This window comes from Peromyscus leucopus, chromosome 5, assembly GCF_004664715.2.
Source record: "Peromyscus leucopus breed LL Stock chromosome 5, UCI_PerLeu_2.1, whole genome shotgun sequence".
Classification (NCBI taxonomy): Eukaryota; Metazoa; Chordata; class Mammalia; order Rodentia; family Cricetidae; genus Peromyscus; species Peromyscus leucopus.
In genome coordinates this window covers 68,634,867-68,652,115 of record NC_051067.1, presented here as the reverse complement: position 1 = coordinate 68,652,115, position 17,249 = coordinate 68,634,867, and the positions used below count along the sequence as shown (strand labels likewise).

Below are 17,249 nucleotides of genomic sequence, written 5' to 3'. Positions count from 1 at the left end.
GAAAAGTAGCTAATACAATGTCCCTGACCAACCTCACATATCATCAGGGCAAACATGCGTTCAGTTTACTGCTATTAAATTGCAGCCTCAAGAACTGTGATTCTCACGTAGTGATCATCTACGTACTAAACCACAGGGAGAACGCTTGCATCATTTTAGCCATGAGTTCTGAGGGGAGAAGAGCCACTTTGAAGGTTTTGGTTTTGGTTTTGTTTTTTCCCCTCTTGACATCTTTGATTCTAATGCACATATGTCTCCCCTTGCATTGGCTGAGAAACTTAGGTTCAAATATAGAGAGTCTGCTCCTTCAAAACTTTCATGTAAAAGATAACCCTCCCTCATATAAGATAACCCTCCCTCATATTCACCTTTGTCCTGGTTTTCTCCTCTGTGTTTTTTGAAAAAGAACATGGTGAATTATGTTCAAACAAAGCCACATTAAAATAATTGCATAACAGTTGTAGAAGTAATTAAAAACACTGAAAGCTCAAGGTTCATATTATGGAGCTTTCTGTATTTAATGGCAAAATCCTAAAAGTAAAACACTGTGGGTTTTGTGCAGCAATAAATGTGAACTCAGAAAATATTAATGCTCACATTAATCTCCTTCATATTTCATATTTCCCAGCTAATTATAACCAGTAACTACACTTCAACATCAATGAGAAATGATGGCTTCTGGTCTGCATGTGTTCTGTTTGTCCTATCTCCTATTTGGAGGAAATGGGCCAAGTTTCCACCAGTGGCTGAAGTGACTTTTGAAGCTTCAAAATTAAAGCTCACATTGTGAACAATGACAAGCTGCAGGAACAATGCGCATGTTGGAGCCATGTGTTGACTATATATAAAGAACAAGGTAATTCATACAAAATGACCCTAAAATGTGCTATTAGAAAAAGGTGACTCAGAAGAAAGCTCATGTTTCTTCAAAGTCTTTTCAAAAACTAGCCTTAATGGTATCAGCCTGATATGACAGTGTAGGGAGAAAATAATCACATAATTTCATAAGATGGAGGCTTTAATCATATCAAAGTGCCCAACTTGGGTGATTTTATTGCTTTCCTGCATTATTTTATAATGAAGAACATTTGTTCCATAAACAGAACTGTTATCAATATGTTCTGAATCAGAGAATCAGCCAGATTCTCCAATTACCTAAGAAGACAGGAATTTGGTTTGGTTGCTTACTCTGTAACTTTTATAAAAGTATCATATATTACTCTGCGCTTATAAATAAGAAAATTTTATATACTGAGAAAAATCCTTTGAGTGAGAGCATTAAATATTTGTATCTCTGGCCACAAATGGCCTCCCATGCAGTCTACTACTACTTTCCAAGCTAGAATGTGCTATCAAGTAGCCCAAACTCCTCTCGAACACAAAGATGGAGAAAGTTGAAGCAGATGGATACAAAAACGAAAGCCAAATACTTCTACAAGTCTGCAGTGGGTCTTTGAAGCACTTTAATTTTCCACTTAAAATGGGGAACCATTAACTCAGTATCGGAAGCCACTGGAGAATAAAGCCTTAGTTCTGAGGTCAACATTAAACACCAGGAATGATGTTTGCACTGAGATCTATCTGCAAAACACCCACAGCAAAGCTACACATTTTACCAAAACACGGAAAAGTTTCCTCAACAGGAATTGATGAAAACCTGACATCCCAATGACTAACAATAATTAATGGTCTTCAACGAGCATATAGTGATGAAAAATACAGGACATCTTCAAAAAGAAAACACACACACACACACACACACACACACACACACACACACACACCTGGGTTTTTCAGTGACACTCAGTGAGTCCTAAGAATGTCATGCATTCTTAATACTTGTTTCCAAATACATGGAATGAGGCAAAGTGAATACATCCCATTCCCTTAATGACTTTTGTGTGTATAACTTAGTGTATGCCCTTGAATTAAAGCCAGGCTAGCTTGTAAAGTACATTTTAAAGTGTGTAGAATTGCTCCTGAGGTTTCTAAAAAAATCTATAACATTCTATCACATGGGGTTTAATTAAAATAAAGGAAAGGTAGAAACATGCTGAGGGCATTTGGGTGAGGTCGAAATGGAGGGGAGATAAGCAGTGACTTTCATTTTCATTCCCACAAAGATATGGGGGGGGGGCAAAGTTAAAAAACAAAACAAAAGGAAACTGACAAGGTATTAAGAGCTCCAGACACTACACTCAGACCTATCGTAAACTGAAACATAATTAGATTTATACCTCTGGATGATAAGCAATTCATCATCAAGGAGTTTGAGTAAATGGCTACACTCCTGTATTTAGAGGCCTGAATTTACTGCATGCTTCAGCATTGACCTAATCATTACTTTCTGATCTGTACAGGCTTAAAAATGAACTGAAATCTTGAGACTTGCATGCTCAACCTCTGCAAAGGATGGCAAAATATACAAGGTGAGCAGACCCTTCTGGATGTAAGAGTTAGGTGTTAGAGAAAGCCACAGGACTGCTGAGTAAATACCTACTGTGGTGGTTATCTTTCTCCTTGCCATGCCCAAGTACATGATAAATGCAACTTAAGTTTAGAAAGGGTTTATTTTGTTTCATGGTTTCAGTATTATCCATCATCACAGGAATATCACACAATGTACACAGCCTCTCTTTAGGGCCAGATCCACTCCTTGTGGGCAGCTTTCCTTAAAGAATATTCCATGGTACTGTCATTTTGGAGGAGTGTGTAGTGTCTGAGTATATCGCTTGTGTAGTGAGGAAACAGAGAAAGATGCTGCTCGGCTTGCTTTCACTTTTGCGTTCTTTCGGAAGCCAAGCTTATGGGATGGGGCCTTCCCCATTTGAAGTAGGTCTTCCCATCTCTGTTAAGCCTTTCTGGAAGCACTATCATAGACGAATCCAGAACTGCATTTCCATGCCGGTTCTTAATCCTATCAAGCTGACTACGAAGCTTAACCATCACACCTACTAAGTGCCAAATATAGGACGTTATTTAACTAAATTTCACCCTTATGGTCATGTGAAGGAAGTATACTTAATGCTTGTCATCTCAGTGGAGACGCTATCTCCAAAGTTGTGGTCAAACAACATGTACCACAATTGCAAGTGGCAAACCAGAGACTTAAACCCCTGCTGAGATCTGCTTTCTTCTCTGTTGTACTGAAATGGAATGAAATTTTTACTGCTGGTGGTCTGTGTTTGGCAGCGTTAACAAACTCACTGACTCACTGAAAATAAAATTTCAACAAATGTAATTTTTTCTGCATATATTCAGCCTTTCTCACAATTTTAGCTTTCTCTCAACAGGCACTTGCTTAACTGATTTTATTCTACTCACTTTGCACTCGTGAGCAAAGCAGGTAGTAAACTAGGCAAAATATATCTACTTTAGATTATTGAAAGGCCCGTGTGAAAAGAATGTAAAGCACTGAAGACTATAGCAGTCCCTATAAGAGAATAATGGAGGCGATGCCTGGCAAAGCCTTTCAGAAGGATGCAGCATTTCATGCTGAAGCAGCTCCTGTAAACCTCTTAAAGCATCATGAAAAAGAAAACACACAAGCATTTGCTATCAATTTACTCTGAGCTCAGTAGCTGTAACCACAGAACGGAGGCTCAGAAGAGCTGGTTACCTGGCACGGAGTAGAGGTGGTAAGTGATTTGGTAAGGATAGGACTTCCAAGCCTGGCCACCCCAGTAGACTGCTGTGGCCCAAAATAAATAAACGATCCTGGAAAAGGAAACAGAAACAAATGCAAAGTCACATAGTAAGTTGTCGGTTGTGGTGTACACATAGGTCTTTGTCCCCTTGGCCTTACTCAACTATAACTCAGGTAAAGAAAATCCCATTTTCCTCTGTTTACCATTAGGCTCTGTAAAAAAAAAAAAAAAAAAAAAACAGAGAATTTCATATGTATGACGTTAAATATCTAAAATAAAATTTAATTGATAAAAGATAAACTCTGAATCCAAATTACCCAAACAAACATTTTTATTGCTTTAAATCCTATCATAGAGTTTGAAATAAAATTAAATGAAGCTTCTAAGTTTACAATTAGATATTCAACATGCCCTTAGGAAATTCTCTTGGGAGTTTTATTTTTAAGTCTCTTCCAAATGTACTGAAGGAGATGAGTGCGTGCAGTGACTGTGGTTCCTCTTGAGGCTTACATGTTTGACATTGTTGTCTGTGCTGGAGGGGATGGGAGCTTAATTAAAGATCTAATCTGAACATTAACAAAATAACTGCTTTTAGATTTTAACTGACGTGGATGTACTCACAGCAAATGCGCAGGGGATGGCATCTTTTAGCAGCTTGGAAGATCATACACTCTGAGCTGCATCAGGGAGAGCTTCCTTGAATACTGAACACACACAAGGAAAGCTATGCCAAACAATGTCGGTGTCTGATCCTGCCCTTTGATAAGCACAAAGTGACAGGCAGAATATAACACAAACGGTCTCTAGGCAACTTAGAAAGCCAACTGATTTGACTGGGAAAACACCTCATCCAAACAGTAATTTTCCTGGATTCAGGTCAACACTGACTATATGAAAAAAAAGGGGGGGGTTGTCATAATCAAAATGTACTATTTCATAGATTCCTTCACATGTTTATGCAAGCATTCTCCTCATTTTACTTTTGCAAACCATGTACCTGTTTCAGGCAATAGCCTGGAAATTAGACTGTGCATGTCTAATTTGTCCTAAGAACAGAAGGACCAGTCTGTTCATGAATATAGGCAAAAATCCTAAGCAAACATATATATGTGAATACATATGTAAAGAGTGAGCAAAACAAAAGCAAACCAAACAAGTTTGCTTCAGGCATGGCTAGAGCTGCTGTAGGTTTTAAAAATCAGTCTCTACAATAAAGAAGAAGGATAATCTGATGATCACATGGCTGTCACAAAAAAAGCTGAAGAAGTTATTTGACAAATTTAAACTCATGTTCATGGGGTTTTTTTATAAAAAAAAAATAATGAGTATACTATGAGTCAAAAGGAATGTTACAGTACAAACATGGTACTCAAGGTTGATTTTTTGATGTTTTCCTTGAGATAAGAATCACACAAGCCCAGCAGCTACCACTACTTCTATTCAGCAATTCCCAGAGGCCTTATCCCATGCTTGATAAAGAAACAGGACAATAAAAATCTCTACACAAACACACACACACACACACATACACACACACACACACACACACACACACACACTTACATCCACTAACATGTGCTAACAAAAGTTTAAAACTGGGAAGGAAGAATATAAAATTGTCATTATTTACAGACAGAATAATAGTAGATCTATAGAGAAAACATAATTGCTAAAGACATTGATTTCAGGGTTTACATTTTTAAAACAATTCCTATGTACTGACCTAGGCACTGATGGAGGAAACTCCATGAGAATAAGCACATAAATAGGGGTGGCTGAACACTTATTTCCCACACGTGACAAAGGACTCAAAATAGAGTTCCTAACCAACGAACATGAACTATATTACAAGCATTGGACACAGAATACAGGAGAAGTGAAAATGTGTATCACTCAGGACTGAGACATGTACAGTTAAAATCTCTTCAGTTGATAAGTGAATAAATAAAGTGTGGTTTGTCCACACAATGGAGTATTACTTGAGTTAAAAAATGTGAGGGGAGGAAAATCAGTGTAATTATTAAATCCATAGTGCTAATTTAAGGAGGCCAGAATCCAGAGCATATATACTGTATGACCTATTTACCTGCCACTCTTTACATAGACAATAAATTTGAGATTGGTATCAACAGGTGCCAGACCTGAGTAGGATTCCTGGGACCCACATGGTACAAGGAAAGAACTGATTCCCAAAAGTTGTTCTCTGACCTCTGACCTTTACAAGTGCATCTCTCTCTCTCTCTTTCTCTCTCTCTCTCTCTCTCTCTCTCTCTCTCTCTCTCTCTCTCTCTCTCTCACACACACACACACACACACACACACACACACACACACATTCATTTTAATGCCACTATGTTGTTGAATATTAGTTTCAAATGTGTTACATTCATTTACCCTGTGGAATAGTTGTTTAATGATGCAAAGATGTGTTGCATATTTTTTATGTTGCATTTGTTTAACTCTGTGAAGCTATATTAATTTGCCTGTCTCAAACACCAGATTGGTCTAATAAACAGCTGAATATCCAATAGCTAGGCAGGAGAGAGAAACAGGTGTGGCTGCCAGGCAGAGAGAACAAATAAGAGGAGAAATCTAGGACTGAGAGGAAGACCAAGGAGCAAAAAAAGGTGAAGAGGAGGACACTAGGGGCCAGTCACCCAGCCACACAGCCAGCCACAGAGTAAGAAGTAAAGAAAGACATATTGAATAAAGAAAGGTAAAAAGCCCAGAGGCAAAACAGAACAATAGAAATGTGTTAATTTCAGTTAGAAAATCTGGCTAGAAACAAGCCAAGCTAAGGCTGGGCATTCATAAATAAGAATAAGTCTCTCTATATTTATTTGGGAGCTGGGGTAGCAGGTCTCCAAAAAGTAAAAAAAAAAAAAAAAAAAAAAAACTACAGCACTACCACAAATATGCAATGACACTAGTCCTCAGGCCCATCATTGGTGCTATTCCAGCATTCCTATTGGAACAGACTTTTGAGCTCTTACTATATGAAAAAATCCTTAGCAAGTATAATTGTACTTAATGCCTCATAAAAATCTTTCATGACTACACATGGGAGGATTTTATTTTCCATATTCTATAGCTAACAAAGCTGAAGTACTTTTACACAATGTCATTGCTATGGCCCAGCCCTTGACAGTGCAGTCTCACAAACCTAGTCATGATGAAGTTCATATCAAATTACCACAACAAAGCTGTGCACAGATTCCCTTGGGAATTTCAGCCTCTGCTCAGGTCCTCATGTTTCTACTGCTACTACATATCTGTCTGCCCTACTCCAGTTTTTTCATCCTCTTCTGTCCCCAAATCTCACTCAGATAGCCTTCTCCAACAAATATGATTGGTCACAGGCTTCAGTTTGCCTAATAGGACCTCTATTGTCCTCTAGACGAATTTCAAAGCTCTGAGTACCCTCTCCTCTGTGATGTCTAATCATAAGCAAGGCTCAAACAGACATTCCAGCAATGACGTTTCCCTAATTGGAACACGTTTCTTGTACCCCTCCTCAGTTTTGCCATCTCCTTACGGTTCCCTCTGTCTTCCTTCCTGGCTCCTTGTTTCCCTTCAGGAATGCTGTACTGGGGGTCATTCTCAGTTAAGGCCCTCTGCCTCACTTTAACCACCACCCTCCAGCCCTTACAACTTTCAGCATGTATGAATGCGATCCCTTGCTTACCAGCTTTAGCTACCAGACTCTGCCTGCCTCAAACACAGAGACCTACCATAAACCAGCTCTGATACATGCTATTGGCTTAATGATTGGCCTGGGTACAGAACAAAGGAACAATCCATATCATCTTACAAAGAAAATTGCTACTCATATCTATTTTAAACTTTAAGTTTAAGTCACTGTGGAACAGAACATTAAAGGAAAGGTAAGGCTTACTGACCCAATAAGCAAAAAGGCAAGAACTTACTGTACCAGTCCATGAACCAGTTGTATAGTTGTAATCAACAAACTTCCTCCATAATCCCTTCCAATGCTCCATCAACCCCAGTTTCCAAAGACTATAATTAAAAATTATGCCAAGATTTGTGTTTGGCATACTTCTTTATAGATCTCAAAGGAGTAGCAGAATGATGCCCAGTGAGCATGAAAATGATCTAGACCCCCAACTGTGTGATTACAGAGTTAATGTAATATTAGGTGTGTGTGTGCTATGCCATAGAAATGTAAACAAAACAAAGAACTAGAGAGCAAAGCCGTTATGTGTGCCTAAGAGTGTCATAGAGCATTTTCAGAACATTGTAGGTAGTTATGGTTCCTTGACTTCACAAGGATATGTAAAAGTTGTAATGATATTTTGTAGTATATAGTCTAAAGTATTTTCAGATTTTATAGATAGTGCTAAATCCTTGTTCTCTGCCTCCAGATAGAAGATGAGACTAGTTTTTTTCTTTCTGTTTTGCAAGACTTGGAATGCTTAAAGGAAGGAAGCAAGCCTACTGTACAATTTATCAAAAAATGTTATCTCCCTCTTTACATCATCACTATAATATTCTTTAAAAAATGCAACAACAAAATTGACAGTTGTCTTAAGAATGCTCCTTTCAGGGCACCCAATTAACTAGCAATTAATTATTAATCAGGTCAGAAGGAGTTAAGACAAGACAGACAAAAGCTCCATTTATTCTTTAATTAGAAACAAAAATGCATAGCATCAGCACTTCAACATGAATGAAAACTCCTTTAAAAGAGAATCCCCTACCGTGGTTTGTGCTCCCTGTGTGACCAGCCTCAGGGTGTCCTCCACTGTGCAACCCTTCCGTCACCTCCCAGTGGGAATCTTCTGTGGGGAATGGTTCCCAGCCACAGAAACCAGACTCGAAGTCCCAGGTGAGGAGATTTGCTGTAATGTGTAGGGAAGGAAGCATGGATATGTGATGACAGGTTTGTCTTTACAAGCAGATATTTTCACTTTTCAATGGAATTCTCCCTAAATAAAGACAAATCAACTACAAAGAAGTTAAAAAATAAAAACTTACATGAACTAATGTAATGGGAGTATAATGGGAGTGTAGTTCACTCCCTCCCTCGTCTGAAACCTATTACTTCTGGATATTCTTTGCTGAACTCTGGACAGACAGTTTAGAAGGTGTGGTTGTTGACAAGAACTAACTCCCCCAAAGGGTGTCTATTCTGCGATTGACACAATCATAAAGACCTATATACTAGCTATGGTTGTACTCTTGGTCATTCACAAAATGTTCTTTGGTCATCTTCTTACTGTAGAGCTTACTTACTGTAGACCACCTCACATCTCTTTTAAGTCAGGAAGTGAAGTATAAAAATATGACATTAAATATATACTTCATCTCCAAAATGTGCTTTAAAGTTCTAAGGTCCTGAATCTTTCCACTTATTCCCAAGGGATCTCCCAGTTCATAGAGATACATCCCTAAAATAAAAATCCTCTACTATAAAGTGACAACATTTCTGGCTTGGTCCAAAATTGCCTGCATTTTAACCCTGCTGTCTGAGCATAATTAAAACTTCTCATTTTCTCTCTTACCTTCCCTAATTGGGTAATATGCTCAATATTACCATTTGAGGACTATAAGTTATACAGTGTTGTCCAGAGGAAGAAAGTCCATGTAAATAATTCTTATCATAGTAGCAGCTAGCTGATACTGATGCAATCATATTAATTGCTCTCAAGGCAATGTGTGAAAAACAGAGTGTAATGTACCACATGATCTCTGCATCCCAAACCTTTGGGCAGCTAAAAAGGTGCAAAACTTTTCAGGATAAAAATGACAATGAGTTTTACAAATGTTGACATTGTGTACAGAACAAAATTTGGAATCAGGTATATTCTCATCCCAATGTTTTATCAGTTAAAAAGTTGTACTAGGGAAGCAGCTAATGTGCTTGTGATACAAGCATGAGGGCTTTAGTTTGGATCCTAGACCACATGAAAAAGCAGACAAGGCAGTATGTCTCTGTATTTCCAGCCCACATGACTCTGCAATCCCAGCCCTAGCCAGGTGGAAGAAGGCAGATCCATGGAGCTGGCTGGCCAGTCTAACCACTCAGTGAGCTCCAGATTCAGGGAAGAGACACTGCACCCTAAACGAGTAGTATTTTCTGTTTTGATAGCATCAGGATGCTGATAGAAGAAGTCAGAGCACCTCAACAACATGCCTTCCAGATTCCAACTGGAGGTCAATGTTACACTTTCTCTTGAATCAAGTTTTTAGACAAACAAAACAAGGAAACAAGGTATACAGCAATAGAGGAAAACACACCATATGAATCTCCAGTTTCCACACATGCCAAGCAACTGCAGGCACAGGCACACACTCACATATACATACACCACAGACAAACAAAATAAATGCATAAATAAAAATAAATGTCAACTATTATGCTTTCCACAGAACAGTAAACATTCACTATGCTTTGAAAATTAAATTTTCAGAATCGATCACCATAAAATTTGGGAAAGCAACATGATGCTGTAATCTCTGTGAACATGTAGTGAACCACTCAGGTGTTTTTATTGATGACATTTGTTCTGGTACATTTACAAGGAATGATTTTTTAAAAAACAAATATTTTACACCTTAGTTGCTGTATAGTATAAAAATCTAATTGTAGTCCCTTATATTGAAGCTTTTCATTAATAATATTTTCCCTACATATTTCAAGAAGTTTCAGGTGAAATAGTAAATATCAGAAAAACGTAAGGTCAAAGATATGACAACTTGTCACACTAAGTGTGGTGACAAATGCTACACGTGTAAAAATCTAAATGATACATCTCTGCCATGAATAAAGTACATTAATTATAAGCAGTAATTTTGACTATGTGGTCACTTTCAGCTTGCTGTAACTGTAGGGTACATTTCACTACTACTAAACAGAGTGTGTGACACTGTTTACAGTGTCAAAGAAATTTCTCTACAAGTTAATTTGTTAGAGTAATGTTTTTAGATGGTCATGAAACTTTCTCTTAAATATTTAACTGTAGTATAATATAGGCACAAGAAAAAGAATTTAATTAATAGGAATGTGGCTCATAAAAGTAAAATATTTACGAATCTTTGGCTTCACGATATAAAAGGAAATCTTGTATGGTAGATGATAGAGACATCGTATTTAGTGAGTGTACATTAGGTTCTAATAAGGATAGACCATAAATATGAAGTTGGTATTTATGAAGCCCACAGGGACCACAGTTCTGTTCCTCATGTACAATTAAATAAAGAATATCTTTTCATCACAGGGGTATCTCAGTATCCAGAAATATTTTAAGGTTGACAAAACCTCTAGAGACAATACAATAGTAAAATAAAATGCATTGCTCAAGATCCTTGGTCCATGTGTCTTTCACATAAGTATACTTAGCTCCTCAAATGTTTATAATTCGTATTAGCATTCTAGTGATTTTTACTGGAAGAACAGGTTCACCTCAAAATTGCCACTCTCCTGCCGCAGCCTCCCTAGTCACAGAATTACAGGCAGGCACATTAGCGCTCTAGATTATTTCAAGCAGCCTACATACAAATGAAACAAGAAAACTTCCACCCAACCAAACTCCCCATGTTATTTTTGTTTCAACACAAATCTGTCTATCCTTTTATCATTTTGAGAACACAGTGGAAAAGATCATATAAAATATACCTGACAATCTACTTTCTTCATAATTTTCAGCCACAAAGTTAGGCAGCATTAATTATGTGGCCACTGTTGAGAAAGCATCACTACCATACATCTCTAGAGCTTCCCACCTCCTGCAGCTAAGGCTTCATGTCCATTTAACAGCAACTTCAACTGTCCCTTCTCCACCCCAGCTCAGTAACTACCATTCTACTTTCTACACCTATGAATCTCACAAGTCTAGGCCTCTCATCAAAGTGGAATTATGTAAAACTGACTGTTCTATGTGTGACTTATTTCACATTGCATAGCATATCCAAGGTTTATCTGTGCTGCATTGTATGTCAAAATTAGATGTTTTTGTGTGACAGCTGCTTAGGCATACAGCGAGTATCTTCAGATATGCTTGTCACATATCATATTTCAATAATTTTGATAGAAATATTTAAAATAGTCAATATAAATTAGAAATAGTGAAAAGAAAATGAAAGGGAAAAGAAGGAAAAAGGAAGGTGGAGAGAGAGGGAGAAAGGAAAATAGTGGGGGAGAAGGGAGGGGAGAAGATAAATGATTAAGATTTTTTTCTCATCTGTCACAATAAAATCCTTTTCTTGTCCCTATATGATGCTACAGTAGTTAAATATGCATGCCAAGTGTATTGATGCATAATTGATAAATATACTTAAATATTTAAAGATGTGCAACATATTGATTGTTATATGTATGTATTGCCAAGTGCTTATGATGAAAAAAGTAGATAACACATCATTTGTGACATTGTATGAGCGATCCGAACCCTTAAATCTACTCTCATTGTTGTTTTAGTGAATCTCACATCTTCATTATCATTAGGTGTAGTGACCATTCTGTGTTTGGATGATCTTATCAATGGAGTCGGTGTCCTTGTCCTCACCCCTTGTAAACACTGTCTTCCTCTTTCTCTGAGTTTGACATTTTTCCATTGCATGCGCAGATACAATCACACAGTGTGCACCTTCCTGTTCTGGCTTCTTTCACTTAGCAGTATCCACTCTAGTCATTCTTGTTACACATACTAGCTGTTCCTTTGTTTTCATTCCTCAATAAACTTTACGTAAATCTCACATTACTTTCAATCTGTTTTATCCACTGGCAGTGGATTAAGTTGTTTTATTTGGCTATTGTGCAGAAGGTTGCAATGAACATGGGGAAAATATATTTGAATATTAACTATGTTTGTTTTCTACAAGATCATAATAAATGACAGAACTTCTGCTTTGGTATTATAATGATGTTTTTAGGTGAAATAATGAGAACTTGGGGATCTCTATTGTTGGAGGCCACAAACACTTTGCCCTTAGTTTTTATGGGAGTTTTAATACGACGTCTGTTTCTCTCCCCTGAGCTGTCTTCACTTTTAGAAGCCTTTGTCAAGGTGGTTCATCCAGTTTAAGCTATAGATGAATTATTAGGGGCTATGTTACAATGCAGCATTTGGTTCAGTAGGGTTGGTACAGGGCCCACAGCTTTGTCTCCTTTAACCAGGTCCAAGGCGAATCTGCTGCTCAAGTCCACAGAGTATAAGACAAAAGCAAAACACCAGCAAACCCAGTGATGTTTTCCATTCACCTGCTTCTGACAGTCTACTGAGCACAAGCTCAGTTTTTTCATTATGTTCTTTATGTTTCAATATGTTCTTTCACTAAAAAAGCACCTGAAAACAGTGGCTCTAAAGAGCATCTATGTGAGGGTGTCTTTCCAGAAAGGCACACTTTCTGTGCATAGATTATCAAATGGAAATTCCCATAAATTAGTATTTGCCAAGTCTCTGGGATATCATACATATTTCTGCAGCTGTTACATACACCATGCTAAGGGAAATGGCTTGGTCAATAATGTGTTTGCTTGAGGAACTGCATTCAGATCCCAGCATCATGTACAAAATTAGGTGAGGCAGTATGCAACTGTAGTCTCAAGGCTGGGGAGGTAGAGACAGGAGGCTCCTTGAGGTTGTTGGCCAGCTAGTTCAACCAAATTGAGATATGGGTTCACTGAGAGATGTCTCATATGGAGTAGAGCAATAGAGGGAGACATCAGACTCCAACCTCTTGTCTCTCCCTCCTACATGAACATATGTACTCAAACACCACACACACACACACACACACACACAGACACACACACACACAACAGAAGAAGAAAGGGAAAGTGTCTGTACAAGTTTAAAAGCATATAAAGGCATTTTACTTCTGTTCCAAATTGGAATTTTATTTTAAAATCTGAATTAAAACTCAAAACTTACAAAACAGAAACTTAAAATATGTGTAAAATGAAATTATATTTTAAAAAATTAAGGACAACTTCTCATATTCTAAAAATGTATATTTATGTGCACAAATATATTATGCTTTAATGAAGAAAACCCTGGACTTACAACAATGCTACTAATTTACTGTAAATGGTTTCCCAAGAGCAAATGTAATTGTATTAGTTTTATGGTCACTATGACAAAATACCTGATGAAAATAAAAAAGGAAGTGTGATTTTAACTCAGGACTGCAGAAGGTTTCAGATGGTTTCTTGGTCCCATATACCTGGCCAGAAGACCATGTCACAGGGAAGAGTAAAGATTCTCCAGCCTGTCTCACACAGCAGCAGTGGGTGAGGACAGAGAGAGATTCTGATAGTTGCTTGGTTCTCTCTCTCTCTCTCTCTCTCTCTCTCTCTCTCTCTCTCTCTCTCTCTCTCTCTCTAATCACTCCTCCCTCTTCCCATGGGATGGTCCATTTACATCCAAAGTAAATCTTGGCCCTCAGTTTACTTGCTCTGGTAACACCATCACAGGTAAACCTCACCAATCTCCCATGGGATTCTAAATCTAGCCAAGTTGACAATGAAGATTAACCAAAAAGTAGCCATAAGAATGTTTACATGAGATAGTTTGTCATAAACACATATGAATATGTATAGATACACATATATATGCATATTTGTGGCATGTGTAATATGGCTATACATTTGACATATCACTATCAAGTGACTCTCAATCAGGTATAACATTTTTTATTGGATGAGTAAGCTTAAAGTATTTGGAAAAATTAAAGCAAGTAAACAGCAGAATTTGTTCATAGGCACAGATACTCTGTCCCTCCATTCACCCAGAGGAACTGACAGAATAGTTCTGAGACTGACTGCATTAGGAAAAATGACAGACAAGTAATTTGTGACATTTCAATAAACAAAAAATGTACAAAATTAATAGTAAAGTATTAGCTAATGTTCCAGAATTGCATTTGATTTAGGACCCCACCTAAAGTCGAGAGTAGGCAAAGAATCATTTACCACAGGGAAAAAATAGAAGACAAGCTTCCAAATGAATGATTGAAAAGGAACACATTTTCTCTTAGTATTTGAAATTAAAAATAATAGAAGCTCTTAGAAATGCGCACTTCCCCAAAATAAATGAAATAAATCATCTATAAAATATTTAAATAAAGCATAGAAATACATTTCATATACATTAGAGAAAATAAATTCTCTTTGAAAGCAAAAGAAAAGTAAGTGCAAAGCCCACTGAGATCACACTGGTTAGAAGATTATATGGCTGGAAGAATTAATTGAACTCTATTTATAAACAGGCCCACCTGGGAGTATTCTTTTATTTGCCCATTTTCTTCTCCCAGTGTCTCAAATGCCTTTAATAAAGTCTTCACTGGGCCATCAAGAGAAGCATGTTGTACAAAAGACCATTTCATTACAGGTGGCATTTATTCTATTGCAATATTTTCCCATATATAATAATATCTCACAAAAATAAAAGTCAAAATTTTAATTTTTTAAAAAAGCTCTTTATTTGTGATACAATAAACAAATTCATTTATTGGAACTCGTGGTTTCTAAAAACAGCCCATGGAGTTGCTAAGCCACCTCACATGAGAACTGCCACGTGCATTTTATGTAAATTCTATTTTCATGGAAGGATGATGATGTTTGAATCATTAAAGTATTTCTTCTCTGCTCTTAGCAGAAACACTTCATACAAGGTCCACAGGGAAGGTATTGGCCAAGTTTGGCCTTTAAGACCGCAGACAGCTGGAGGGAACTTCTACAGTCACCATGGCTAAGGGAGGGGAGCAGTGGCAATGCATGTCCTCTTTATTTTCCCTCCTCAGTTTCCAAGATAATTACTAAGAGGGGAAAACACAATGTATTTAAAAAGTTATCAACCTATAATATATCCATAAAGAAAGCTCTTTTCTCAGTCTTTTCCTTCTTTAATCAAAGTAGATATATATGCATGCATGCAGACATGCGCGTGCGCACGCGCTCACACACACACACACACACACACACACACACACACACACTAATCACAATTTATTTAAAGAACAAAGAAGGCTATTTAGTAATTCTAGCAGCAGACACCAAGCATTAAATTAACAGAGAGGCCCACAAAGGAATAATGCTCACAGTTTCAGAGTGAGAAAGCACTTTCATTTTATCTCAAAGAAATGAGCTTTCCCCCCGTTATAGCAAAGGCTATTCAAAATCCCACAGTCACAAATGAGAGCAGGCAAACCACCCTGAGGAGCTGACTTACCAGAAGCCTCTGAGTCTTCATCATTCCCACTGGAGCAGGCCCCTTCAGACTCACAGACTGAAGCGTGGCTAAGGCACTGGCCACTTGTGCAAGTGGATTCATTTATAGAACAAAGCTGCCGGGAGTGGGTCTGTCCATAGGTGTAGACCAACAGCTGATCAAGCCCAATGAAGCTTCTCTGCCTTAAAACTGTGCCTTCAAAAACAACCTTTATGGAAAAATATGATTACTTTATGAATATATACTCTTAAAATACAAAAAGATTAGGAAAAAAAATGAAGAAGGATCACAGAGATAACTCACTGAGGAAAACGCCTGCTTAAAATACAGCCAAATGCAACTGATGGCAAAATCTGATTACTGGTTGACAAATCTGAACTATGTTCCTGAGACTGATAAACACAGGGGCTTCATGCAGGTTCCTGGGAAGCCATTCAAGAAGAACCAAAGAGCCATGTAACCATGCAGATATCCTTTTCCTGAAAACTCATTATTCGAGTATCATTTTTATACTCTTCTTTCTTTTATTTTCAAAAAAGAGAAAAATATTTTCATTGATTCCATAGAGCTATAACTATGTCTGTTTCATAATCTACTAAAATTAATGCTTGAAAACCTGAAGGGAAATATCAGGAAAGGATAAAGAAGTATAGTTTAAGATTAAAAACTTGAAAAGAACCAACATTAAAAAGAAAATTATACCCACAGAAAAGAGATAGTTTTCCAATAAGCAAAGTATCACCAATTAAAGGAAATGAATCCTATTTTGTCTAATCAATTTCCTGACTTTTATGGAGATACACAATGTTAGTAAGTGACCCAGTCTTTCATTGCCAGCCAAATGCAGGACAATGCCAATGCATTAGGAGTCCTTGAGGTTCTACAGAGAATAATGGTTAATGAACTGCAGAAAGATGTAGCAGAAACAGCTCACTAGATGGCAACCAATTTCCTTCTGCCAATTCAGTAGCCAATAGCTACTTATGAGTAATTTAAGTGGATGGAAATCATATGAGAATTCAATTTCTGAATCACATTAGCTCCATTTCAAGTGTTCATACACTCACAGGTATTGAAAAGTTATGCAGCAATGTCTTTGGAACTGGAGCCTTCTCTTTTGGAGGGAGGAAGGAGGCTCAAAAGACTCAGGAAGTAAACCTCACAAGCTGGAAGAGCTGACATAAGAGTCACAAGATTATCAAACTTTCCTCCTATGAGATTATAAAATCGGTGATCAGCCTCTGGCAGAAGAGACCCTTCTGCCTACAGAGTTGCCTGTAAGAGACTGACTTGTTCATCTGCCTGCCGTTTACAGCGGATCTAGAATTCAATCTTTTGTGTGTTATCACCCTGGCTGGGCTTGGCGTTCAATGATACAGCAGGCTGCGTTTGAGATATCCTTATCCCTGTG

The 17,249-nt window shown here is 37.6% G+C and overlaps 1 protein-coding gene across 2 annotated transcripts in view; it reads right to left on the bottom strand.

Moving 5' to 3' along the window:
- Nucleotides 1–17,249, bottom strand: part of Malrd1 (MAM and LDL receptor class A domain containing 1) — a 584,432-nt gene that overhangs the window by 491,481 nt on the left and 75,702 nt on the right. For both annotated transcript variants that reach the window (XM_037205982.1, XM_037205981.1), the window contains 3 exons: nt 15,839–16,046; nt 8,366–8,506; nt 3,620–3,717 (listed from right to left, as the gene is read on the bottom strand). In XM_037205982.1, the coding sequence (XP_037061877.1) occupies nt 3,620–3,717; nt 8,366–8,506; nt 15,839–16,046 (447 nt within the window). The remainder of the gene's footprint in view (nt 1–3,619; nt 3,718–8,365; nt 8,507–15,838; nt 16,047–17,249) is intronic.